We start from the raw sequence: 27,531 nt of genomic DNA, 5'->3' as shown, positions 1-27,531 counted from the left end.
TCTCTTTGTTGCTGAATGTCAATATTTTTGTACAATGTGAACTAGTTAGTAGGCCCCTAGTCAACTTGTTAATTAGCCTTACAAGACATTATACAAGACATGAGGTTTTCCCTTTTATCTGAAATAAATAACTGTATAACACTGAAGTAACATAAGTATAATATCTTAAGTAGAATTTGCCTCCAAGGCATACAAGTGAATACTGTTCCACTCTGCACCTGTTAGTTCTTCAAACGTTTTCTAGTCCGTTCTGTGTGTGGAAGCCAAATCTCATTGCACAGAGCGGCACCTCTGGGACTGCGTTACATAAACATCATAGACCTGGGCGGACCAGGAAATTAGAACATCCCTTCCCTCTAGGCACAAAAAACTCACTTAACATCATTCCCAGACCTATTTTAATTGGTTTCAATCTGTATTTCAGCACAGTAAAGTTTGACAATGTACAAGTGGAGACTGAGATAAAGGTATTAACTGAGCAAAGACTGCTGGGAGGGAAAGTGCATGTTTGCATACTACAATATTACTCTGGAGGGAACGTGTTTAGAGAACAGAAGGGAGACACCTTATATCATCCTCGTTCGCGAACATGATGATGGCCCGGGCGTTGGGGGTCTCCAGGAGCCGTCGGATTATCTTGTCAAATTCCCCAGGCCTTGGCTCCCGTGGGATCTTCAGAGACTGTGCGATACAAACCCCACCTATACAGAGAAACACACAGAGTGTTAAATAGTGTCGTTACGGCGTTAATCTTAGTAGTACAGTAGTACTAATCAGCTAAACCTTGAACTCTTAGTTTAGACCAGACTTATCGTACTGTGAATTCGGTGACAGAAAGTCGAATGTTCTACAGCTGAAATCAGTCTGTGCTTACCGAAATGGAAAACTGCCCCCCAGTGGTAGAAACTGGAAGTTTTGTTGAACGTATGAGCATGTGTGAGCTCCAGTTTCCAGGTAAAATGTCCACAGGGTGGCGCCTAAAGCAAGTCCTATTTTTAGTTGCAAATTATGTAATACAGTCAACAAGAATTCCTATTTTATTAACAATACACCCTAACCCAAACCTAACCATCAGTGGAGTAAAATGTTTTATTTTAGAGCAAAGATGCAACCTTCAAATCGCTCTCAACCATTGTTTGTGAACACGATTACGTCCTGGTTTTCATTTGATGCAAAAATGTTTGATCGCTTGTCAGTAACTTGGCAGAATGGGGTCAATTTCATGGTACTGAAACATTCATGTTGTTTAGACAACAAAAAAACTACATGGATTTGAGTCAGATATGCCAAAGATTTTTGCTGCCTGTCTGAACTAGGCCTTATAATTATTACAAAATGACTCTGAAAAGTTCAAACTATTTCTGTTGTAAACATAAATGTACTTTAAACAAAGCTCCATCATATAAACGACTTGCACTTCCTCACTAAGCTGTAATATCCAAGCGGCCGTCCCTTTGAGAGCTCGATTATACTATTAACGTCCTGCACGAGGTGAATGATGGACTTCCTCCTGGTTGTAATCTCTTCCCGTTACAGTCCATTTAATGAGTGTCTGTATTTTCCTCCGCTAGCGGTGTCATTGTACGCAAAACGAATGCTGCTCTTTATACATTCAGTCACAAAGACAAATACTAATTAGCCCTAATTAATGTCCCCTTAAATGGTATTTACCAATCTGTTGTGCCCTCCCCTGATCTCTCTCCAAGCTTATTGTGAGAATATACAATGTGATATTGGGTTGGGGATACAATATAGAGGTCTAAACATGTGCAAGCCCTGTTTCGGATCGTGTCAGCCATGTTTGACAAGAACCAAACTGAATCCAGAAATCGCAGAACTGGAACATGTGTCATTCAGAAATAAAGTTTTGTGGCCCATGCCTGTTAGCTTTGAGGTCATCTATATGCTCGTGTACTCCTAAACATTGACAAAATTAACTTTTAGCAGTTACAGTTTTTAAAAATGATCTTCCAGGTAAAAAAAAAAGACCAAAAATATGAATGACACATACCGCTCTCACTCATTTTGGAAAATGCTCTCTTGAATTCTGACAAGTGCTGACACCTTGGCCACCAGTAAAATTCCAGGACACCCAGTCAATACATTTGACCTCACAGAACTGCTGGCCATCATACAAGCAATAAAACATATTTTTATGACCATTTACTTCTTGTTTGATATGTGAATTACCAGAAAACAGCATATAATTAATTTGAACAATCCATCAATAATTTAATTGTGTATAAATGTAACTTATTTAATTATTCTGTCAATGAGCAGTTTTAAGTTGATGCCACCCTTTTAAAAAAAGTAGTAAGCTACACTACAAGCTATTAATAATTGGGCCTAACAACGTTAAAACATTATTATTTTTATTAATACTTATATATTTGCATACTGTATCAGCCACAACATTAAATCTACCTGCCTAATATTGTGTAGGTCCCCCTCGTGCCACATTCTGAGATTATATTCTTCTCACCACAATTATACAGAGTGGTTATCTGAGTTACCGTAGACTTTGTCAGTTCGAACCAGTCTGACCATTCTCTGTTGACCTCTCTCATCAACAAGGCATTTCCATCCACAGAACTGCCGCTCACTGGATGTTTTTTGTTTTTGGCACCATTCTGAGTAAATTCTAGAGACTGTTGTGTGTGAAAATCCCAGGAGATCAGCAGTTACAGAAATACTCAAACCAGCCCATCTGGCACCAACAATCATGTCATGGTCCAAATCACTGAGATCACATTTTTTCTCCATTCTGATGGTTGATGTGAACATTAACTGAAGCGCCTGACCAGTATCTGCATGATTTTATGCACTGCACTGCTGCCACACGATTGGCTGATTAGATAATCGCATGGATGATTGTTGGTGCCAGATGGGCTGGTTTGAGTATTTCTGGGATTTTCACACACAACAGTCTCTAGAATTTACTCAGAATGGTGCCAAAAACAAAATAACATCCAGTGAGCGGCAGTTCTGTGGACAGAGATGCCTTGTTGATGAGAGAGGTCAACAGAGAATGGCCAGACTGGTTCAAACTGACAAAGTCTACGGTAACTCAGATAACTACTCTGTACAATTGTGATGAGAAGAATATCATATCAGAATGTTATTCTGAGATGCAGGTTGGCGCTGTTTTGGCAGCACAAGAGGAACCTAAGCAAAATTAGGCAGGTGGTTTTAATGTTGTGACTGATATATATATATATATATATATATATATATATATATATATATATATATATATATATATATAGTATACACACTATATACGCTGTCTGGACAAAAAAAAAGCCACATCCTCTAATATTTCATTGGACCGCCTTTAGCTTTGGCACGCAATCATCGTGGCATTGTTTCGACAACCTTATGCAATGTCACAATATTTATTTCCATCCAGAGTTGCATTAATTTTTGGCCAATCTATATCTGCTTATTTAAACCCAATATATATATATATATATATATATATATATATATATATATATATATATATATATATATATATATATATATATATATACTGTATATTTACACCTATCAGCATTAAACAGCATAAACACCATTATGTAAATAAATAAAAACAATAAAGGAGAACAGCAACATTTAAGTAAATATTCAGCAAAAAAAAAAATAATATATATATATATATATATAAATAAATAAATTTGAATTCATACAAACATAGCGATTCACTAGAATGAATCAGACTTTCAACTGCTTGGAGAGGACTGTTTATGAGACCTTACATGAACCATCCAAACGAACAGATTAACTAAAATGAATCATATTTTTTTTAATAAATCATATGAAAGAGCGGTATAAGACAGTAAATAAATAAATGAAGTGGGGACAACAAGCCTTATGATATTCTTCACCCAAATATCCTGTTTTAAATGCATCAACACAGGGAAACCAGTGCTGGTCGAGCAGTTTCATGAGGTATTTAAGTCATTATGGACTAGAAAAAAGGTTCTCAGATCTTTTATTACCATTTGACAATTATGTGGGGCTCATCTCTTTCCAAACCTAGAATGAGGCTTTTAAATGCACCACAAATGGGAGAATATCAAAAATCCAATGAATTAGCATTCTGAATTAGCACTTTTCAAACCACAAAATTTATTTTTACATTTTGTTCTTACATTTATTCAATGGCAGATAGAACAGTCTTTGTGTTTTACAGGACAAATATTCAGCTAAATGTTAAGGAATAGAAACACTTGCTTTACTGAAGCCCATAAATTGATTGCATGGGTACACATCAGCATTGCAGCATGTTGCATTTTTGACAAGAGCACTGTGATCAGTGGCTCCCCCTGCTGGTGACTGACACAAGCGCCTTGTGATTTGTGCCAGGCAAACCAAGTCACTCTGTAGTTATTATGCATGAAAGATTGTTAAAATATGCCCTGTTTATTTTTAATTCAGCTGAAAGAACAGGAAACACAACTGGTAATCAGTCACACACTAAAAGCCTACATCGCAATCTATTGGAACAATACTTGAAGACTCTCTCTACTCGACTTGTTAAAACCAGCAGTATGAAGTGATTTAAGCAGTTTATCTGATAAAATGATCTATTTTGTATCAGGGACACAGAGCACATCAGCATCTCTGTTAATCTTTAATAATTAGATTTTTAGTTCTTTATGAATCATGAATTATCTAATTGTGTCCAGCCTTGCATATCCCCTCGCAAACACACACATGAGCGCTGACTAATGCCGCTGTTTATTTCCAGTGGTTTCATAAGGAGTATTTTCCTAATTGAAAGTGATTCACAATGGGCAAGTAACTTTCCTGGTTGTTTGGCATTTGGTTGAACTTTCCTCTTGCAATTTCTAGGACACAGTAAGACATTTATTCAATTAAAAATGTCTCGTAAGAGTGGGCTATGTGACCTTATATCACTGTATGTACATTTTTTTATCATGATATAGTTATTTTAGCAGGAAATTCAATTAAAAAAGTGGTTTATATTAGAAGTAGACCAATATATCGGTTTTACCAATTAATCTGTGCCGATCTTTTTCTAGTTATTATTGGGATTTTTGTTGAACAAAAAACTGCATCTGGGATTTTATTCATTTTGGACTCTTTGTCTTTGCCCGCCATGGTAAAGAAAGAATAAACTTTTTTTTTTTTTTTTTTTTTTTTTTTGGCATTCTATAAATCAATTTCAAAATCTATTGACCGATTAATCGGTTATCGGCTTTTCCCACCACCTTAGTTATCGTATCGGTAAAATCCACTATCGGACGACCTCTAGTTTATATAGTAAATTACCATAAGATAATGCTTATTTTTGGATAATCCAAAGAAGAGAGATACACATAAATGCAACTCTACATTATGGCTATGTTCTGTTCCATTCTATTGCTTTCCGTTTTGCTATTTGTGAACACAAAAACATGTTTTTCCCACCATTCTCCTCTCCAGTTCAAGAGGTCTCCAACCTTTGCCAAAAGGGGGCAAGTTACAGGCAAAGAGTGGCAATGATACTTAATAAATCTCAAGACATCTTTAAAATACCCCTATTTAATGTTTGATTTTCATGTGGAACTGCGGAGTATTGTTCCCTATGTTGCTGACCTCCCCCTCTCTCAGCATGAGGTGATTTAGTCATCAGTTCTTCTAAACAGAAAATATAGGAGTGTTTGTCACTCATGAAAGCAGCACAGTGGCTCTGAGAATGTGTTTATTCAACATGTCGCCACCTACACGTGTATCACAAAGGCGTTCAAATCCAAACCGCATCCACCCACATGCGTGTGCCTGACATTGTGCGTTTTACACCACATATTCATTACCATATGGTAATATGCCACATCCGACCTTACAGGCAACTTTCCAACCATTTTGGCTAACGTTATATAAAACAAAATTAGGAAAAAAGTTCCAATTTAATTGGGAAAAAAAGTTAGTTGTTCACAATGTTAGTACAAAACGTTCTCATAGTTCTTAAGTACTTTAAACTAGATTTTGTAAAAAAATATGTATGAGAGCAAAAACTGATATAACGGGTTGTCCACACATCCGTTTTGGTTTGAAAACTTTTTCAGTTTCCTAACGTCATTGTTTTCCAAAGTATGCAGTAATGGAGAGCGTTTTCGAAACCCTCTGGCTGTGTCTGAAAGCTGGGAAATGCTGCCTTCAAAGGCTGTATACGGAGGTAGGATAAAAATAAGGTGCCTTTTCAACTGTTCCGAGACCAGTTTCTTTAAAGGGATAAAATTCTCTAAAGGGAGAAAATTCTCTCATCATTTACTCACCCTCACTAATAATTCTCCTCCCTGCCAATTAGGTGGCGTTATGCACGAAGAATGCAAACTGACAAAAACAAAAGAAGAATTTTAATGTAAAAGTGGAGATACGTATATAGCAAGAAAGGACTTTTCGATATATATAATATTGATCTGTTTCTCACCCACCCCTATCATATTACTTCTGAAGATATGGATTTAACCACTGGAGTCGTATGGGTTACTTTTATGCTGTCTTCATGTGCTTTTTGGACCTTCAAAGTTCTGGTCACCATCACTTGAATTGTATGTACCTACAGAGCTGAGATATTCTTCTAAAAATCTTCATTTGTGTTCAACAGAAGATAGAAAGTCATACACATCTGGGATGATATGAGGGTGAGTAAATGATGAGAGAATTTTCATTTTTGGTGGAACTATCCCTTTAAGAGTTCCATTCATTCAAAAACACTGTTGGTTAAGCTGTTAACTAATTAGGCAATAAGTTCCAGTGCGGATGATAGGTCATAGTGAAATCAATGTGTTTTCAAACAAGACATACTGTATTAGTGTAGACGTGGCCTAAGAAAACTGGACAATTTCACTATTGTTCAAACAACGTAATCGGAACAACCATATGATGATATTAGTATTAGATAAAAGTTTCCACAATGCTAGGACAAAACGTACTTAGTGCAATATTGATCATGCATATTTTTTTATGAGAGTGAAAACTGATAAAGCAAATGACATTTTCACTAAGTTTTCGTGTTTTCAGGATTGTTATACTAACCTTTAAATAATGTTCTATAACATTCCATTCACATTAAGGCCACGTCCACACTAACCCGTTTTCGTTCAAAAACTCTGTTTTCAGTTTCCTAACATCATTGTTTTCTAAGTATGCAGTAATGGAGACCGTTTTCGAAATGCTTTGTTTTCATGGAGGAAAACACTGTTAGTGTGCATGTACTGTATTAGTGTGGACGTAGCCTAAGAAAACTGGACAATTTCAGGGGTTCCACATCCACAAAATAATGTTTGGGAAAAAAATTTAAGAACATATATTTGTTAGTTAGGATGTCTCAAGAGGAAAATGCACAATTGCTGGTCACCAACACATATTGTGTTTTGAATGTCTACCTGTTAGACTAGCAGACATTTAGTAGACATTTAAAGACATTACAGTTAGTACAAGTCTGCACTGCCATTCTCATTGTCCCTACACATTTTTTTTGTGTTCCTTTGAACATTTCAGTGTGGTTTAAAAAGATAAGTTTACTTGCATTTTGCAGCCCAAAGGCACAAATGGTGATGCACAAGACTTTGAAACAAGCCATCTGGCAGACATGCATCGCAGACAACAGCACAGGACATTTGGTTCTTCACTTGTGGTTGGTGGACCACGTCTAATTGGATTCCAAGCCCAAAATTTTGGTGATTTAGCAATGTGACGTCTCTTCAAACATGCTAGGCAGCATTAAAAGCAATGACGACAGAACGACATGGGGTGAACTATCACTTTTACGACTGAACATAACATTACAAAGGAAAAACTCAATGAGGCGTCAGGTAGATGAGGTAAAGCTGAGGTCATGATTATTGTGTTGGGGCTGGTAACTGATACACCTGCCTGGGGTTTCGTCAACAGTGTTAATAAATTGGCTTCAGCCTTTTAGGAAGGGACATTTGAAACCAAATCGAGTTTTGAAGCAGGCAGGAGACAAGAGTGAGCAGTGGTCAAGCCTGGATTCATACCCGTTTCAAGGTCAAATCTCTCCTCTAAATCCAAGTAATAAATCCTTTTGTCTGTCATCTCTTTGTTCCAGACACCGTCCTTTTCTCTGAAGCGTTGTGTGCACTTAACGGTGAGTCAGAAGGATTTGTTTTGTCTGCGGAGTGAGGCGAACTCTTTCCCTCGTCTCGCCATGCAAAAGCTAACCTGCAAAGATCTGCCACTCTGACAGAGAAATCTAATATCCTTGCATGAATCCTAATCAAGTCTCTGGTCATTGAGGCAGGCTTGGACTCGCTTGATAAAATAGAAAGGAAACAAACAGAAAGCAAGACTTTCAACTGTCCTTTTGAGATGCACAGTTCCCTATCTGTCACTCACTCGATGTTGTGTCGATGTAGTGACACTAGGGGTCACTCTTGGGAGCCCAAAACACCTCTGGTCTTTGATAAAAGGCCAGTGAAAATTGGCGAGTGGTATTTGCATACCACTCCCCTGAACATACGGGTATAAAAGGAGCTGGTATGCAACCACTTATTCAGATTTTCTCTTCGGAGCCGAACGGTCGATGCTCACTGAGCTGAATTCCCACGGCTGTTCATTCACCTCTGCTGGATCTGACAGCGCATTTCAGCGGCTTCTCCCCCCTCTGCACTGGTGCACTGCAGAGAATGCCCCTGGGCGCTTCGGCAGAAATAAAAGTGTATATTCTAAAAAAGAGTATATTTCTCTAGAAGAGCGGCACACACGGAACGTCTTTTTAAAGATGGTCTTTTTAAAGATGCTTTTCCATTTGTGTCGTTAGCTCCCGACTTCTGACGGTCACAATCGCTGTCTTTCGTGTCTGGGTGCTGCCCACACGGAGACAGCATTCGTGGATGGGTCATGTACTCATTGCGAGAACATGTCCATGGCAACGATGCGGTCGCGGCTTGCCTTCGTAAGAAAGCAAACCACCCCAGCGGCTCCCCACCTCGGTCCTTCTACCCACGGGTATGAGGCCAGCACTGTTAGCACTGGGGGCAATTTGGGGACCCCAATGGGACCACCTCCGCCCGGTATCCCCCCATGGACCTCCCATTCCCTAGCACACTCGTCTGCCGTGATCGGGCTTCTGGATGAGTCTGCTGGCTCGTCTCACGGCGAGTTCGACCTCTTGTTCGGAGCCTGCGAAGGTGATGAGCTCTCGAGCGCAGCATCGGAGAGCGGGCTCGTCCAGTCGGATGCGGAAGCCTCAGCTGGGCTCCCCCCCACGGGTACGGTTGCCCAGTCACAGGCTGACAAGGAGATGATGGACATGATTTCCTGGGCAACCGTGCACCTATGCCTGCAGAGCGCCACCACCTGGTGCGGGTGCCCAAAGCTCCCGTCCAAGGCCTGTAGGTTTACGTCATCCCTGACGGCCAAAGTCTACGGTGCCGCTGGACAAGCCACCTCCGCCCTGCACGCCATGGCTCTCCTGCAAGTCCACCAAGCCAAGGCGCTAAAGGAATTGCAAGAGGGTAGTTCCGCCCCAGGATTGATGCAGGAGCTGCGCTCGGCGACCAACCTAGCTCTCCGGGCGACGAAGGTCACAGAGCAGTCTCTCGGGTTGGTGATGTCCACCTTGGTGGTCCAGGAGCGCCACCTCTGGCTCAACCAGGTCGAGATGGGAGAGGCCGACAAGGCACGGTTCCTTGGTGCCCCCATTTCCCAGGTTGGCCTGTTTGGCGACACCGTCGAGGACTTTGCCCGGCAGTTCTCAGCGGTGAAGCAGCAGACGGAGGCTATCCGGCACATCTTGCCCCGACATGGCTCATGATCCCGCACCCCGTCTGCTCATCGCCAAGGGCGTCCCCCTGTGGTGACTGCACCAGCTCCACCGCAGCCCTCCCCTGTGGCCCGGCCCCGGCATGGAGCCCACCACAGGAAGCAGACCCCACCCGTCTCACAGCCAGCCGCCAAGAACCCGCGAAAGGCTTCAAAGCGCCCCTGAGATGGGCGACCCAGGGACGACGAAACCCGCTGCTCTGGAGCTGGTAAGCAGACCACTCCATCCCCCGGTGGAGGGCCGGGAGGAGAATCTTTTGTTACCTTTTTTTTTATTTCGCCGCATGCCCAAGTGGCTGCGGTACCCAAGAGTTCAGCAAAAGAGTGGTTTCCTTGTTCCCTGGGTCACATACCTGGTGCGCACGGCCATCATCATGACCACCGTCGACCATTCCATTTTGGCAGGTTTGGTGCTTCAGCGGCGGTCTCCCCGCCCCTGCGCGCCCAGCTGTGGCACAAATCCTCTCTACGGGTCACGAGGGCAGGCCTCTTCCTCCCCCATCCCAGGCTGTTCCGGGGGTGGTCACAAGGAGCCAGGTAAGTGCTTCGATGTCCCTGAACTCAGCACGGCCACGACACGGCGTGGCACCTCAGGCTCCACCCCGCCGTGAGGCCCCACCCACCGGTGCATCTGACGAGATCGTCCCCTTGGTCCCCCTCGCCTGGAGCTTGGATGCGTGGCTTGCGCTTTCCAACCCATCGCGATGGCTGGTCCGGACTGTCCGACTCGGCTACGCGATTCAGTTCGGCAGTTGTCCGCCCAGATTCAGCGGAGTCCACTTCACCTTGGTGAAGGGCGAGAACGCCGCTACCTTGCGCATAGAAATCGCTACCCTCCTACGGAAGGGTGCGATAGAGCCTGTCCCTCCGGCTGAGATGAAGAAGGGGTTTACAGCCCCTACTTCATTGTACCGAAGAAAGGCGGTGGGTTGCGGCCAATCTTGGACCTGCAAGTACTGAACCGGGCTTTACACAGACTACCGTTCAAGATGCTGACACAAAAATGCATTCTAGCGAGTGTCCGGCATCAAGATTGGTTCGCGGCGGTAGACCTGAAGGACGCATACTACCTCGACACAGACCTTTCCTGCGGTTTGCATTCGAGGGTCAGGCATATCAGTACAAGGTCCTCCCTTTCGGCCTGTCGTTGTCCCCTCACATCTTCACGAAGGTCGTAGAGGCAGCCCTTGCCCCGTTAAGGGAAGTGGGCATTCGCATCCTCAACTATCTCGACGATTGGCTAATCCTAACTCACTCTCAGGATGTGTTGTGTGCACACAGGGACCTGGTGCTCTCGAACCTCAGCCAACTAGAGCTTCGGGTCATCTGGGGAAAGAGCAAGCTCCTCCCGGTTCAGAGCATGTCTTTTCTCGGATTGGAGTTGGACTCAGTCTCTGATGACGTGCCTCACGAATGAGCGCGCACAGTCAGTGCTGACCTGTTTGAAGGCGTTCAGACAGAAGACAGCGGTTCCACTTAAACTGTTTCAGAGGCTCCTGGGGCATATGGCATCCTCAGCGGTGGCCAATCTGCTCGGATTGATGCATATGAGACCGCTTCAGCACTGGTTCCAGACTCGAGTCCCGAGATGGGCATGGCGCCGCGGGACACATCGCGTGGCCATCACGCCGGTCTGTCACCGCCTCTTCAGCCCTTGGACCGACCTCACATTTCTACAGGCAGGAGTTCCCCTAGAGCAGGCCTCCATGCACGTCATGGTTAAGACAGACGCCTCCAAAACGGGCTGGGGTGCTGTATGCAATGGGCACGCAGCCGACAGCTCCTGGACAGGCCTGCAGCTGCGTTGGCAATACTGCTCGCCCTTCGGAGGTTTCGGCCGTTGATCCAGGGCAATGTGTTAGTTCGGACAGACAACACGGCAACGGTGGCATACATCAACCATCAAGGCGGTTTACGCTCTCATTGTATGTCACAATTCGCCTGCCGTCTCCTCCTCTGGAGTCAGCAGCACCTCAAGTCGCTGTGAGCCACTCACATCCTGGGTGACCTCAACACTGCAGCGGACGTGCTGTCATGACAGGTTACCCTCAGGGGAGAGTGGAGACTCCATCCTCAGGTGGTCCAGCTGATTTGGAGTCGATTCGGGCAGGCACAGGTAGACCTGTTCACTTCCCAAGAATTCTCCCACTGCCCGCTCTGGTACGCCCTGACTGAGGCACCTCTCGGTATAGACATGCTGGCACAAAACTGGCCCCCTGGACTACGCATATATGTGTTTCCCCCAGTGAGCCTACTTGCACAGACCCTGTGCAAGGTCAGGGTGGACGAGGAGCAGGTCATCCTGGTAGCACCCTACTGGTCTACCTAGATGTGGTTCTCAGACCTCACGCTCCTCGCGACAGCTGCCCCTGGTGAATTCCCCTGAGGAAGGACCTTCTTTCTCAGGGGCGGGGCACCATCTGGCACCCGTTACCAGACCTCTGGAATCTCCATGTCTGGCCCCTGGATGGGACATGGAAGACAAGTGGCCTACCACCCGCGGTGGTGGACACGATCACTCAGGCTGGGCCCCCTATACGAGGCGCCTGTATGCCTTGAAGTGGCGTCTGTTCGCTAAGTGGTGTTCTTCCTGACTGGTCGGATTGCAGTCGGATCGGTGCTTTCCTTCCTGCAGGAGAGGTTAGAAGGGTGGCTGTCCCCCTCCACCTTGAAGGTGTATGTAGCCGCTATAGCGGCACACCACGACACAGTGAACGGTAAGTCCTTAGGGAAGCACGACCTGATCATCAGGTTCCTGAGAGGTGCCAGGAGGTTGAATCCCTTCAGACCGTGCCTCATTCCATCATGGGACCTCTCTGTAGTTCTTCAGGGTCTACAGGGAGCCCCCTTTGAGCCCCTGCAGTCAGCTGAGCTTAAGGCACTGTTGACTCCCAGTAGTGTTCATAAACTGTGTTCCCTGGATGACTTCCTCCGAGCCCTGTGGCAGACGAGTTTGCGGAGAAACTCGCTGCCGGCTCAGTACATGTGCTAACTAAGCCCTGTACTGCGGTACTCCGCATGTGCTGGTTCCCCATAGGTAACCCCATGCGACGTATATCTTCCGCTATTTCGTTTCCCTGTTGGTAAACTGAATCTTCCTTGGGCAGTCACCATGTTTGTAGAAACTCCTCCCCCGTAGGGTAGGACCTACCATGGGACTTCTCCACATGACATCCTCCCGACAAAGCTCGGCAAGACTATGTGACATATTTCCACTCAAAATACCCGCGGTGTCTTCCCCTGGGGGGGGGGGGGTGTTAACCCTAGTCGGTTAACAAATTTCACTCTTTTTTTCTGGGGAGAGAAAAAAAAGAGAGAATAAGAGGCCACGACCGGGCTAGCCTGTCTCTAACTTTTGGTCAGTCGACTTGTCCCCGAAGGGCCGTTCGACACTCATAACAGTGTTGGGGGAGGTTACGTGTCGGCCTGGTGCGCTGGCTACGAGGCACACAGTGGTCTGCCCGTCACACACCACCAGTTCACGTAACACAGTTCAGCCAGTTGTGGCATTTCGTATAGGGACCCCTAGTGTCACTACATTGACACAACGTCGAGTGAGTGACAGACAGGGAACATCCTGGTTACTTGCGTAACCTCCGTTCCCTGATGGAGGGAACGAGACGTTGTGTCCCTCCTGCCACAATGCTGGACTACCTGCTGAAATGGCCAGGACCTTGTCTCAGCTCCTCAGCACAAAACCTGAATGAGTGGTTGCATACCAGCTCCTTTTATACCCGTATGTTCGGGGGAGTGGTATGCAAATAGCCAATTTTCATTGGCCTTTTATCAAAGACCAGAGGTGTTTCGGGCTCCCAAGAGTGACCCCTAGTGTCACTACATCGACACAACGTCTCGTTCCCTCCATCAGGGAATGGAGGTTACGCAAGTAACCAGGACGTTAATCAGAACTGTCAAAAGAAATTAAGACAGAAAATTGTGGGGTTACATTTCAACTTGCCCCTCAATTTGTAACAACAAACAAAAATTTCACCGGAATAAAGTACATTAGCTACTCTAATCGTCTAGCTGTATTGCCGACATGGCAGTCAAAGTGCATTGAAGTGATTTCAGTGGAACTATAAGAAATGTAATGCATTTTTCTTACAAGATACAAATAATTTATCTCTGTTATAAAAAAAGAAAACTCTGCATGACCTATTCTGGCACGCAATTGAATGTAACTGAAAAGAGAACGAGAATATTTGCTATTTGGTTCAAGACCTCAATAGTTGACAGAATATATCTGTAGATTTAGTGCTGATTTTTTTGGGTGCAGATTGATGCTCTGTTAGCCTCACTATGCAATTCAAATATTTTTGCAATACGTGCTCTGATGAGACTGGTGATTAATGAAGAGAATATAAATGAGGAAAATTATGTCACATATAATTTAGCAGATGCATTTCCTACTACGCAAATTGCAGGCCATTGCAATCATGAATTAAGTGTCACTAAGGTTGCTAGAGGGCAACAGTAATGCATGAAGACACGATGCATTACGGTTTGCATGAACTAATAATGCCCATTCTTTAAATACGCCCCAATAGCATGCACAGCGACTTGCAAAGGCTTTGAATTATGAAGCAAATGTAGGCGTTTTTTTACTAAAGGCAATATGTAAATAATGTGTGAAAAAAACATTAAAGCTCATGCTTTTTTTTACGCTTAATTGTTTCAATTGCACTCACTGAATAAATGACTCATAACTTAGAACTAAACACTTTATTACTTTTTCTTGCTTAGGCACCGCTATTATTATTGCTCAAATTTAGGATTAGGGATTTGAACAAACCAATAACCCTTTATATTAATCAATGAAACATTTTTGCAAATGTAGTAGGTCAGGACGCAAGGTATTCCATGCATACAGAAAAATAAGTATTATGGTAGTAGTATGCTTGCCATAATTGCAATATGCTTTCAAACTTGTATATTCAAAATGTAAAGTATTCATCTGGGAATATGAGCGGTCAACAGCTGTGCAAGTAAATGAGGCTAATTATCCTGGTAGTGACACTTCTAGGTGCCGTTTCCCACAAGGGACCTCATTTCAGAGGGGTTTTGCAATGGTAGGGACATCACATCCCTGCGGCTAAGCAGGGTTAATCTCGGTGAAGTTAGAGGTTGTGACCCTGTAAACCAGACCGCATATTCTACCCGTCCTCAAGCATGCATCTCATTTACCAAACACCATCTGTATCTCTCATGAAATGCTGCAGTTATGGCTTGTTTTTAGTAAGCACTTGGGGTGGGTGGTATGACAAAATCTTATTTAAGACAGTATGAGTAATTTCATATCACATTAATAATTAAAGATAATTAAAATGCATTACATTATTTTGGCACATAAGTGAAGCATTAAAAAAGACAATACAAAAAGTGGCTTACACTGTATATCCAATATACTGTTTATTTCCATATTATTGAACATAAGACTATCATTGGCCTACCAGTTCACAGCAATCCATTTTGCTACTGAATTCGTCAATCAGTCCGAGATTTAACATAAGGGCTTGTCTAAGCATGCGTCAATGTTCACCTGTGTCAGATGGACGCTTTTGGAGCGTCTCAGTTGCATTGCATTATAAATATAACGTTTTAGGCCACTGTGACAAGTTAAACTAAGTTTGAAACTTAGAAAAACACATCTTGGGGCCTGGGTAGCTCAGTGGTAAAATACACTGGCTACCACACCTGGAGTTCACTAGCTCACTAGTTCAAATCCCAGGACGTGCTGAGTGACTCCAGCAAGGTCTCCTGAGCAACCAAATTGGCCCGGTTGCTAGGGAGGGTAGAGTCACATGGGGTAAACTCCTCATGGTCGCTATAATGTGGTTCGTTCTCGGTGGGGTGCGTGGTGAGTTGAGCATGGTTGCCACGGTGGATGGTGTAAATCCTCCACACGTGCTATGTCTACGTGGCAATGTGCTCAACAAGCCACATGATAAGATGCGCGAGGACATGGAGGCAACTGGGATTCATCCTCCACCACCCGGACTGAGGTGAATCACTATGTGACCACTTAAAAGCATATTGGGAATTGGGCATTCTAAATTGGGAGAAAAAGGGGAAAAAATCCCCAACCCAAAAAAAAGAAGAAAAACACGTCTTGAGATCCCTGCGTTCAGATTTGCACTCCCTGCAAAACCTGTTCTTATCTTGTTGTCTGCTCTCGGTAAGTGTGGTTTGTTCTGCGCGTTGCCTATAAAGCAAGTTTCACACTTTGCATTTTATTGTAATTTTTTTAATTCAATATTTAGTCTGTTCAGTTGGGAATTTTTTTATATATATATATAAATGATGCTTTTTGGGCAGCAGTGAAACACTTTCTTATGATTTGTTTCATTCATACGAGCGCTTTCGACTGTTGTGGGTGAAAAGGTGGATATAATGTCATTGAGAAACCTTCCCTTGGGAGCTTAATAGAGTAGTTACATCGTGTTTCTACAGCTTAACAAAAAACAGTTAAAAACCCTTTGACAGATGAAACATAAATGCAATAAATACAGAATTACATGCCTTGTAAAAGTTTTATGCGGGTAGGGTATTTGTTGTGTACACTCTGTTGGGTTTTGAAGTTTGGAGCAGTAAAAATAGTTAACCTTTTTTAAATTGTCATGTGAACATTTAGCTAAGCACAAATGTCATATCTTGCATTTACATTCATCTCTTACCATTCACGATTATATTATATAATGAATACTATGAAGAAAATTCACGTTAGAGCATAACGTTTTTTTCTCTAGTAAGATATTAGGCAAAGATATACTGCAAAAATTGTATTCTTAATGAGAATTTAAATATTGTTTTTCTGTAAAAAATATCAAAAAATCCTAAATTCAAGATAAATTTACTTGAGAAGTAAAACTGCATAAGATACATATGCTTTTTTCAGAGAATGTATTTTTACAGTTAAGTGTATTTTCTTACTTTATTTACTTGTTTATAGTAAAAACAAGTGAAAAAATCTGCCGGTGTTGAAGAAGTAATCCAAAGTATTTTGATTACGTTACTGACCTTGAGTATGGAATACGTTACAAAATACTGTCATGATCTTGTCACTTTTGGGGCTTTTCCACTGCACGGTATAGCTTGACTCGACTCTGCTCGCTTTTTGGGGGTTTTCCACTGTGGATAGTACCTGGTACCTGAAACTTTTTTTAGTACCACCTCGGTCAAGGTTCCAAGCGAGCTGAGCCGATACTAAATGTAACGTCAAAACCCTGCAGATCACTGATTGGTCAGAGAAAATCGTCACTACCAGCATCATTGCTATAAGCTAGATGGCAGGTTAGCTTACCCTCGTGCGTCGTCTTTGAGCTAACACAGTGATGTCCTCGTCTGCACTTTGGTGTATGATTTCCCAAACTCTCCTGTTTTTTTTTAGCTGTATTTTGCCTTGCTGCCGTCAGCCTCTTTTGAAACAAAGTTTGTCATCTTGCTGTGAAAATCAGCCACATGCCGAGAATCAAGAACACCATTCCTTCGATATCCTCCATTGCTCCTTTGTTGTGTGTTTGTGTCGCGTTTAAGATAATGTCACGGCAGTAGAGGCGGCGCAACTATGACGATCAGCCTATAATCCCACCCACGTTGAGGCGGCACTAAACTGCAGTGTAAAAGCAAGCTCAGAAAAGTAAAGCGAGCAGAGTCGAGTCGAGTCGAACCGTAAAGTGCAGTGGAAAAGTGCCATTGAGTCATGTTTTTAGTGGTGACAGGATCCTGACACTTATGTTCTGTGTTTTCATGTTCGTTGCGTGGTGTCTGGGTCCTGACTCAGCCTAGTTTGGTTTCTGTTCTGGGTCAGGATCCGGACACTCATGCTCCATGTTTCGTCTTTTGTGAGCGCATGGCTTCGGTTCGGTCCTCTTGCCACATGCACTTCCGTCAGTCTTGTGTGCTGAGTGCTTTGGTCTTTCATCACCATATGCACTTGTGTCTGTTTTAGTCTCATGTGTTAGCACATGGCTTTGTGTTTGTCTGCCACGTGCTTCCCTGACCCCGCCTCCTCATTACCCTCATCACTCTCCCTCCTTTAGTCCTTGTTATGTTAATTGTCTTCACCTGTTCCTCATGTGCCCTACCTGTATATATTGTGCTCCTTTTCCTCTTGTGTTTGTCAGATAATTTTGTTTGTCATGTTGTTCATTTGCACTGTCTCTCAGTCTGGTTTGTAATCATATCTTCCAGTTTGTTGTTCTTCAAGTGTATGTTATTGTTTTTTGCTTTTCAGTTTTATCAGTTTTTCTCCCCTGTGAGAGTTTGTTTTCCCCTGTTTGTAATTTATTTAATAAAATCTAAATTTTTTCCCTCATTCCTGCAATTGGGTCCTCATTCCGTGACGTTTTACAGCATGTAATCTGTAGTGGATTACTTTTTTAAAAGTAACCTTCCCAACCCTGACCATAGCTAAACTATGGTATTTGTATAATAAAATCATAGTTTTCGTTTTCCTGTATTATCACTATGGTTTCACTTCGAATATCGTGGTTAAATACAGGTATTGTAGTAAAACCATGGTATATTTATTTCAATTCCCGCCCTGTCCTCTGGAGCTCTGTACGTTACTATACCTAAATTATTGCAGAATTATTTTTACGTCTTGTTGTACGAATCGCGGCAGTTTTCTGGTGTAATGAACACCAGAGGCGCTACAACAACGACTTTTATTCACTTTCACACAAATCACGAGTTAAACTGCAGATTATCAGTTCATAAACACTTACTTTTCCTGTTTACCTGTTCCTCATACAATGCTATCTTACGTCATCTAAACACTTTTACTAAAGTGAATGACTTGTAAGGCGATACATACCAACTACATTTACAAGCTTGTTTGACTGCAATCAAATTGTGCGGTATATTAACTTATAGAGTGTTGCACTTGGAGGGGTATGAGTCCTGTAGAGCATGCGAGTCGACACATAAGTGAACTCTCTCTTCCGTGACTGTTCGCAGTTGACATGCTCTGTCCAATCCGATGCAATATCCTGCTGCTCAAACACACTTTGGTCTTTTTAGTATTCTTCTCCTCTATCCATCTATCCTCACATACTCGCTCTTTGATGATGTGTAGCATAAAGGGGAACACACTTTTTCATTCGAGTCTTCGTGTGAAGAAGCTCGCCTTTGCTGTCCACCTCAACGGCCCTTTAATTCTGTCCTCATGTAAAAAACAATCTCTTTCACACGAGTGTATAGGAAGCTCAGACACCACAGGCTAGTTCCAGTACTTCTGTACATTCGCTTCTTCCTGTTTCAGACAAGATGAACACAGTAACATAAACGCCACAAAATCATTTAGCCTTTAAAGCAATATTTACTCATCCTCATGTCATTTCAAACTTGTGGGATTTTCTTTTCCTCGATGGAACACAAAAGGAGATATTAGCCTCAGTCACCATTTACTTTCATTGTATGAAATAAAAGAGATGCAGTGAAAGTGAACGCTGAAGCTCACATTCTGCCTAACATCTCCAAGCCAAATAACCAAGCCACTGTATCCATATAGTAAAAGTGGACTGTTATTTTTAATGCAAAGCAATACAAAAGAAAAACAAGCACCATAAAAGCATGGTTATACAATTAACTCATCAAGTTCCTTTTAATCGGCTGATATTCCAGAGCCTCAGCCATGTAAATCACACTGTCACACTAGAATCAGCAGACGCTTATCTGTACAGGACACACTGCGTGTTTACTTAAATCATTTGGCTCTGATCTCTGTTTGCCAGATCATATTTGAACAAATGTCATTCTTGGTTTAGCTGTGGTTATTTAGAAAGACAACACAGTGTGACCAAGAACAAGAAAAGCTGACCTGCAGTAGCTGTACTGGCATTTGCTTTAGTTTATAAAAGGCCAGTCAGAGCTGGATGTCGGTGATTGACGAAATCTGAACCCCTCTTGGACCACAAAGCGATTCCACTGAGAAAGAACATGCTTGATCGGTACCTGATCATAAATCCTACAGTATTGCTTTTGATTTATGTAGCTGTAACCATGAAAATATATCAGTTAAATGTAGTTTAAATTATATAACCAAACCTAGAAAAGGTCAATGTATCTGGTTACGCCACGCACTCGCCGCTGCTCTCTGTCAAGGCAAATTAGAAATTGCCAAAAGTTGCAAGACAAATAAATTTGTTCGCAGAACATGTGATAATATAAGCGAGGGGTTTTACTTTCATTCTGAATGTTCATTTTCCTACACTCGCAGAGGTAAATCAGACATTGCAAGTCACTTTTAGACTTTTATTTCTTTTTACAGTGTGCAGACACTTAAAGGAATAGTTCACTCAAAAATGACAATTCTCTCATGATTTACTCACATTTAAGCCATCCCAGATGTGTATGTCTTTCCTTCTTCAGCAGAACTGAAGTGAAGATTTTTATAAGCACATTTGAGATCTTTTTGTTCATATAATGCAAGTGAATGGGTGCCACAAGTTCATAACTTTGGGTGTTAGCCAATTAATTTTCCACATTCACAAGCAATAATTTCACTCAAATGCAAATAAAATGCTCACACTGTAGAGCCCTGATTGTCGTAAATAATTCACGGAATTAACCGTATCATAACTACGTAAATTAAATGGTATTTTTTATTATTATCTTTACTAAAATACAAATATTTAGGAGGCATTATGGGGGGTCCCAAGGTCCCAGCCCAGCCCCCCCCCCCCAATTTCAGCACTGTCCATACCTCCGACTACAGGCATATGAATTATTCTTTTCCTCCTGCTGATATCCAGAGTGGAATATGACAGCTCTCTGCCTGTGAAAAGCACCCAAGTGTGGATTCTGAAGAATCCCTCCAGCAAACTTGAACAAGGGAAATCAATGCGCTATTCTTATTGCTTTTGCTCTACTGAGGGAATGAAAAACACAGCCAGACCAGGGACAGCTGGAGTGATAGCTCATCACAGCGGTGGAGATGGTGTCATGGTTCTTGCACATTGAGGGAAAAGAACTCTGAGTAAAGACTGTATGCACTAATTCACTTATAGGTCAGATCCTGCAGGCAAACCCAGTGCCACAATGCTAGGGTGTTGTATGTTGTTGCCACAGCATGCAATATGGTTGCAAAGGTGTTATGAGAGTTTGCTTAATGGCTCAAATCAAAAGAGCCCACCTCCAAGTCTCTATAACTGGGTTTTCATCAACATTTGTTTAATGTGAATTTTGCATAATGCTTGATGAAAACACCAAGATAAATCTTATATGCTCTATATAATCACATAGTGTCTGAAAGGTTGCTCTGGTTATTCTAAAATGTCAAAGCCTGTCATCAAAATGATTGGCTACTATTACCACCCAGAAAAGTCTGACAGTCTGACTTTCGCTCCCAGACATAAGGCATCTGCTGCTGAATGCTAGCAAACAAAGTTCATCAGAGCGTTTTGACTGCAGTAGTTTATTACATTTAATAAAAGAGCCACAGTGCCTTCAACTTCCATTTTCATTTCTATTTTGTGCCAGTTTCCCCAGAAGTGAAGATTTTTAGTCTTAAAAACTTCTTCAACTCTGCGGACCTACAAGCGGGTCCAAAAGTGGGTGCTATGTCGCAAAAAAAGTTTATGCTTAAAAATTTCATGTCTCAGGATACATAAATCACGCATATGGGGTATCGTTTGAAAGCTTAGAATCTAAAATTTTCAGATATAACCATAATTTCTGCATTTATGTTACATAAAATAACAAAATAAGGTCTGAAAACATTTGCATCGCTAATTCGCACCCCCTAGAGGTAATGGGGTAGAAATATTAATATGAATATAAAAGTCTTTCAAATAGCACTTAAATGGACAGTCATATATCAAATGAAAGCTCTCACTCTCAGGAATGTGACTTTTTAATTTGTTGCCCAAATACCACAGTTTGAAAGATTTTGAAAAGAATCACAAAGTGAATTTGATTTCTGTAAGTCATCAAATACAAATGTCTCTTTTATGCGGCAATCACTGCTGCTGTAAGATTTTTGCTGCAAAAACTTTATATCTGCTCTTACCTTAGGAAGTTTTCTAAAAAGAAATTAGCAATTTTTCACTTGTCTGTGAGCTGAATAATCCAATGTCATATCTTAGATGTCCAGAGCAAAATATACCATCCAGCAGGAAAAGCATGCTAAAAAATCATCAGAAAAATAAGCTTAAGATTATTGATGAAAAATGTTATATATAATCGCAAAGGGAATCTCAGCATTCTATTGACACCTAGTTTGAGTTTCTAGTCCACTCAGATGCCGAGATATTCTTTGACACAATGGGTGTGGTGCATGGACTGAAAATTAGACTGAATGTCTATGGATGAGCACATATGTGAGGGCTAAAATGCATTATGAGCGCCACCTACATATCAAACCTGTATATTGTGATGGAATGTGATAGAGAAAACAATATTTTTTTCTAGTGCTTGCTGCCATCTAGTGGAATCAAATACGACTTTTCAAAGTGAAATAGAATGAAGAGACAACAACAATAAAAAAAAAGTACAAAAAATGTTTTTTTTAACATAAAATTGTATACACATACAATATCATTTATGAATAAATAATGAATACTTTAAGAATACATTTATATGGGGGGGTTCTGAAAAATTAGACCAATTTTTTTCTATTAGTCTACAGTATGTGTTAAAGGTGAGCATTAAAAAAGCAGGTGGCAGCCCAAAAATGCACCATAGTTTAAGAGGTTAAATTAAAGTGTTGATTAGGAGGCTAGCTAAAATCTGATGCCTGTATATGAAATTATGTTTGTTGATTGGTTGGTCTCTATGAGAAATACAAGTCGTTTTGTTTCGTACGAGCCAAGTCGGATGATAATTAAAAATTTCGCTATATTGTACAGTTTTTATGAGTTGCCATGAGACTGAGTTGGCAAACAATGCTAACTAAATATCCTACAATGTAGCAAACTAAAAACAAGAGGTACAGTACATCTAAAAACACCAATTTTTCAGACAGCCGCCATCTAAAAAAAGTTATACATTTTTCTTTTCATTACATTTTCCCCCACTCTTATATTTTCTTTCCAAGCTTGGGTTAGCACCTGGGTTGAAATAATGGATAAATGTCACGAGCCATGTACACAAAGTGACACGACACAATTTCAGTGTTGTCAACATGCCAAATGTTTGTTCAGCCCAAGCGAATGTTTGCTGTTGACTGAATTGAGCGTGCTGTGCTGTAGCTGCCAGAGTAACTGTCTATACCAAGCGTGAAATATTGCTGTTGGCAAACACGAGCTTGTGAAATACGTGTATACATCCACATTATGCAATGACATGTTCTGAACTCTAATCAATAAATCAAATGACTCTAAATTATAGAAACAATCTTCAAGCCAGGCCTGCGATGGAGTATGTTGTCTAATGTTTTTTATGCGTGACTTGCCATTAAAACTGCATTATAACTTTGGCATGTGAACAATGAAATGCCTGCCTTTATATATATATCGCCCTTCTTTTAATTGCATTATTATAAAGGCACCAGCTACAGCTATTTGTAATAGTCAAGAAAAGGTTTCCTTTAGCAAACAGATAAAAAAAATTAAAAAAAACCAGTTGCAAGGGAGGTACTTTTCTAATTTCATGTTTGTAGATTTTGTATTGTTTTACCCTTTTCCCAGACCCAGATTGTCCATTTAAAACAAGTAAAATCTCCTTAAAATTCTACTACATTTTAAAAATAATCTAAACAAAGATTACAATTATAATTAACCATTTCAATATTTATTCTGTGACAATTATTTAATCTTTTTATATATATATATATATATATATATATATATATATATATATATATATATATATATATATATATATATATATAAATTATGACTGTGGTTTTAGACTTGTGGCTTGGCCATTTCCACCTCGACCAACAATTTGACCCCTAATAAAGTTGTATTAAAAGTTATTGTATGTGGTACCAAAATCAAAACAGTGTGGACATATAATGTGTGTATTTCGGACACATAAAATGTTAGCTATATGAATTAGCCTTAGCAATTCTAAAAACGTTTAAAAATGTCATTGCCATCACTGATGTTGAAAAAATGTTATCAAACATAAGACATCATTTGAGATGTGGTTGAAATGACATTGTGGTGCAGATGTTCATGACATTTAAGACAAATGACAAATCTCCTGTGATGCTTATCAATTAGCCCTCCATGATAATATTTTCAGTGCAAGTAGTGTTGCCAACCGTCCCGTATGCTTTCCTTATGAAATCCATACAGGATGCTGTTTGTCACATATTTTAGTGTCTCACACCCAAACTGCCAAGAATGTTTCATAAAGTAGGATAATGGACCTGAAACACACACCTTTCAAGTGAGTTGTGTGAGATATCGGCTGTTAAAAGTTACACGGACGCCACACTTGACATTCCATAGTGTATTACTTACGGTTAGCATGCTAATCAATTAGCCCTCTACACATCCAATGCAATTTACTTCACGAAATCATATTAAAATGTTGAATTTCATGCTATAAACTTTCTATTCCAAACCGATAATGACTATTTTCAAAGAGAATACATTTTTATTATTTTCGGCACCACAACATAAAGCAAAAATTAAAGGTTTGAAAATTATACTACTAAAATATGCAAACAGACATCTCTTGAATGGGGAAAGACTGAATTTACCAAAATGGATGATCCAGATTACATTTCAAAAACATATTTAAATCATGACATAGTTGACAACAATAATACCATAAAAATGTGCTTCTTTAGCTCAAATCATGCAAAAAAAACAATGTATTTTTAGGTTTTGTTCGGCAAATGTGCATTCTGTTCTAGAGTAAGCAATGCAATTGGCTCTTTTAAAAGTAATGCAGGACTTCCATTATTTTTTGTGTGTCTGATTAGGATATGTAAAATGTTAGCTTTATGATTTAGCCTTAGCAAAACACAACAGTCTGCCATTTTATTCTAAAAATATTACAATCATAATTTTCACCACCAAATTGGTGTTGAAAAGATGTTATCAAACATAAGACATAAAAATGACATTAAAGACAAATGACAAATTTGACAGAATTCTCCTGTGATGCTAATCAATTAGCCTTCTAAGCTAATATTTCCAGTGCAAGTTACTTAACGTAGATTTCTCTTTTTGTGTGTTTTTACACAAAGAATTTAACCTGCTAAGCTAACAATCCATAGTGCATTCCCTACAGTTAGCATGCTAATCTGTTAGCCCTCTAAGTTAACATATCCAACGCAAGCTAGCTACCACACGTAATGATATTAAATGGTTGAAGTTCTTGCTATGAAATTTCTATTCCAAACCGATAATGATCATTTCCAAAGAAATTAAGTATTTATTATTTTAGGCACCGCACCACAACAACAAATTAAATAAACTAGTGAGAGTGTGAAAAGTATATGTTTAAGATTTGTTTATTTTCAAAAAGTCCACAGAGTGAAAAGTGCCCACATATGTAGAAACATACAGTAGTATTCTGTCAAATCGAGGTCAAAGTTTATAGTCATTCTCCTCATTACAGTGTCTATAATAAGGTGAAGATTGCGCTAGTCAGCTCCAGGCAAAAGATAAGGCAGCATTTCTAGAAGTTCTGCAGAATAGCTGGAGTGGACATCATGGATAGACTGTCAGATGGAGTTGTTGTGTAGCCTGACAGCTTGCAACTGGCTTTCACCACCCGTTGCAAGGCCTTCCTGTCTAAAGCAAAGCAGTCTCTATTCAAAGCAATGATGCAGCAAATCAGGATGCTCTCCATGACATACTGTACCTGGCGTAGCTGGAGAAGATGTTGCTTTGCAGACCGGCTCTATTAAGTATTTTCAGAAAGTGGCAGAATGAGGCACTTGTGTCTTTGCCAAAGAGAAATTGTTTGAGCATTTCTGGTTTTACTGTGAATGATTCTTTGGTGTACGGTATTCCAAAGTACTTTATTTTCCTAATCTTTCTATCAAATGTTTGCTACACTTCCTCTGCAAGCCCACCCATCATATAGAGACCATCTTTAAATATTGATTCGCTCTGAAATATGTCACATTACAGAAGTAAAATGGGCTGTGAATGCTGTTTCATGTCGCCTTTTTAAACACTGCCAATAATTGGAACAAAAAGCAGTTGAAAAACAGTATGTTAATCAGACACCGTAAAATTAACTTTTCTGCAATAATTAATTTATAGAAAGACCAGTTTTTCCCGAATACTAAATAGGAAAACACAGGATTTAATCAAATGCAGAATATGCCACTACAGTTCTGGCCTGAAGCCAATTAGACAAAAATACAATATGCAAAATAACGAGTTAGAGCCTTAGTAACTTTTCAAAAAGACAAAAGAGTTTTAGAGTTACCTTCTAGGAAAATATTACTGCTGTATTAAAGGTACGAATCTAAACATAAACAGCTTTAATTCACACCAGCAGGGTTTCTTGACTGAGCAAATTTAATTACTAGTCTTCCAAATGTACCGTGAAAAAGGACCTCAAATCAATTCAAACCAAATACAGATATTTGTTTAAGTAATGAAGGTCGATATGAGCAAAACGGTAAAACATTAAAGATGAACTAAACAGTAAGTCTATGCATCAATATGCAGAATAATTTTTTACAATATGATGAACAATATTATAAGCAGATAATTTGACTACTGTAGGTCTCAACTAAGACGTGTTGAACACTGAGACCGTAGCATCCTAAATAAAAAAAAGGGTGTTTTCCGTATGTGGATTACAGTGTTATCTGGATGTAACATACTTGTATGAAATGCATCTAAAAGTGCATACTGTATCTTTCCCAAACTCCTCTCTGCACACTCTAGTAAGTTTTTATACATGCAACGTACATATACTGTAGTATACTTTAGAAATCCTAGAAAATCATTTCACAATCAATCATTATCAAGAACATTATACAGTACCACATTTACTGTTTTCAAACAAAACAGCTTTTGAAATGTCAGTACTGTGTTTTCACTTTATACTCTGACATTTTATGTGATTCACTGATTCACTTACATAGCATTAGGAAGTCAATTCATTATACTGGATCAATTTGTTTCGGACAGTTTATGGAAATGATTTTGTCACAAAATGAATCACCGATTCACTTGTATAGCTATGGGAAGTCAATTCTTTTTACTGAATTGGTTCATTGGCACACTGAGGAGCTCAGTGAGGATGGAATGGAGGCCTTAACTACTTAATTACTTTTTATCGATCTTTTATTGCTTAGGAAAATTGTATGTTTCTCATCAAAAAGTGCTTTTATAGGGGGTGGTGACAATGATCTGCTTAAAAGAGCCACGTTTGGCTTCGGCAAAGAAACATAGAGATAACATTATATTTATCACAGGGAGGTGGGCATATACTCTCCAGCAACAACCAATCAAAAGGCAGTTTATAGCTCTTCCACAGAAAGGTGTGGAGCAAAGACTTCACAGCAGGGTAAAAAAAGGACACACACACAAATCAACTCAAATTCACATTTAAAAACCAACACACATTAAAAGACACACAATCCATCTTACAATGTTTCCCTATAAAACAGCATGATTATTACCTGGATGGCATAATAAACCAATTGAGACCAGTTGTGAACTTGTCTGTGGTTTTTACTATCGAGCACACATACACACACCTGTAAAACACTTTGCTTTCTGTACTACTTCTGTTGTAAACATTCTGATTGCATGAATAGTGAAACAGACTACTAGTGTATGAGGGTACTAAAAAAAACACAAAAAA

General features: G+C 40.5%; 1 protein-coding gene across 4 annotated transcripts in view; it reads right to left on the bottom strand.

Moving 5' to 3' along the window:
- Positions 1 to 27,531, bottom strand: part of LOC127435277 (metabotropic glutamate receptor 8-like) — a 268,255-nt gene that overhangs the window by 97,844 nt on the left and 142,880 nt on the right. For all 4 annotated transcript variants that reach the window (XR_007896164.1, XM_051688613.1, XM_051688614.1 and 1 more), the window contains exon 4: positions 566 to 701. Coding sequence is in view for 3 of the 4 variants with exons in the window: in XM_051688613.1 (XP_051544573.1) it covers positions 566 to 701 (136 nt within the window). In the remaining variant the exon portion in view is untranslated. The remainder of the gene's footprint in view (positions 1 to 565; positions 702 to 27,531) is intronic.

Source organism: Myxocyprinus asiaticus, chromosome 45, assembly GCF_019703515.2.
Source record: "Myxocyprinus asiaticus isolate MX2 ecotype Aquarium Trade chromosome 45, UBuf_Myxa_2, whole genome shotgun sequence".
In the NCBI taxonomy this organism is placed as follows: Eukaryota; Metazoa; Chordata; class Actinopteri; order Cypriniformes; family Catostomidae; genus Myxocyprinus; species Myxocyprinus asiaticus.
Note: the sequence above shows the minus strand (reverse complement) of the source record. Positions and strands in the feature narration are given on the sequence as shown.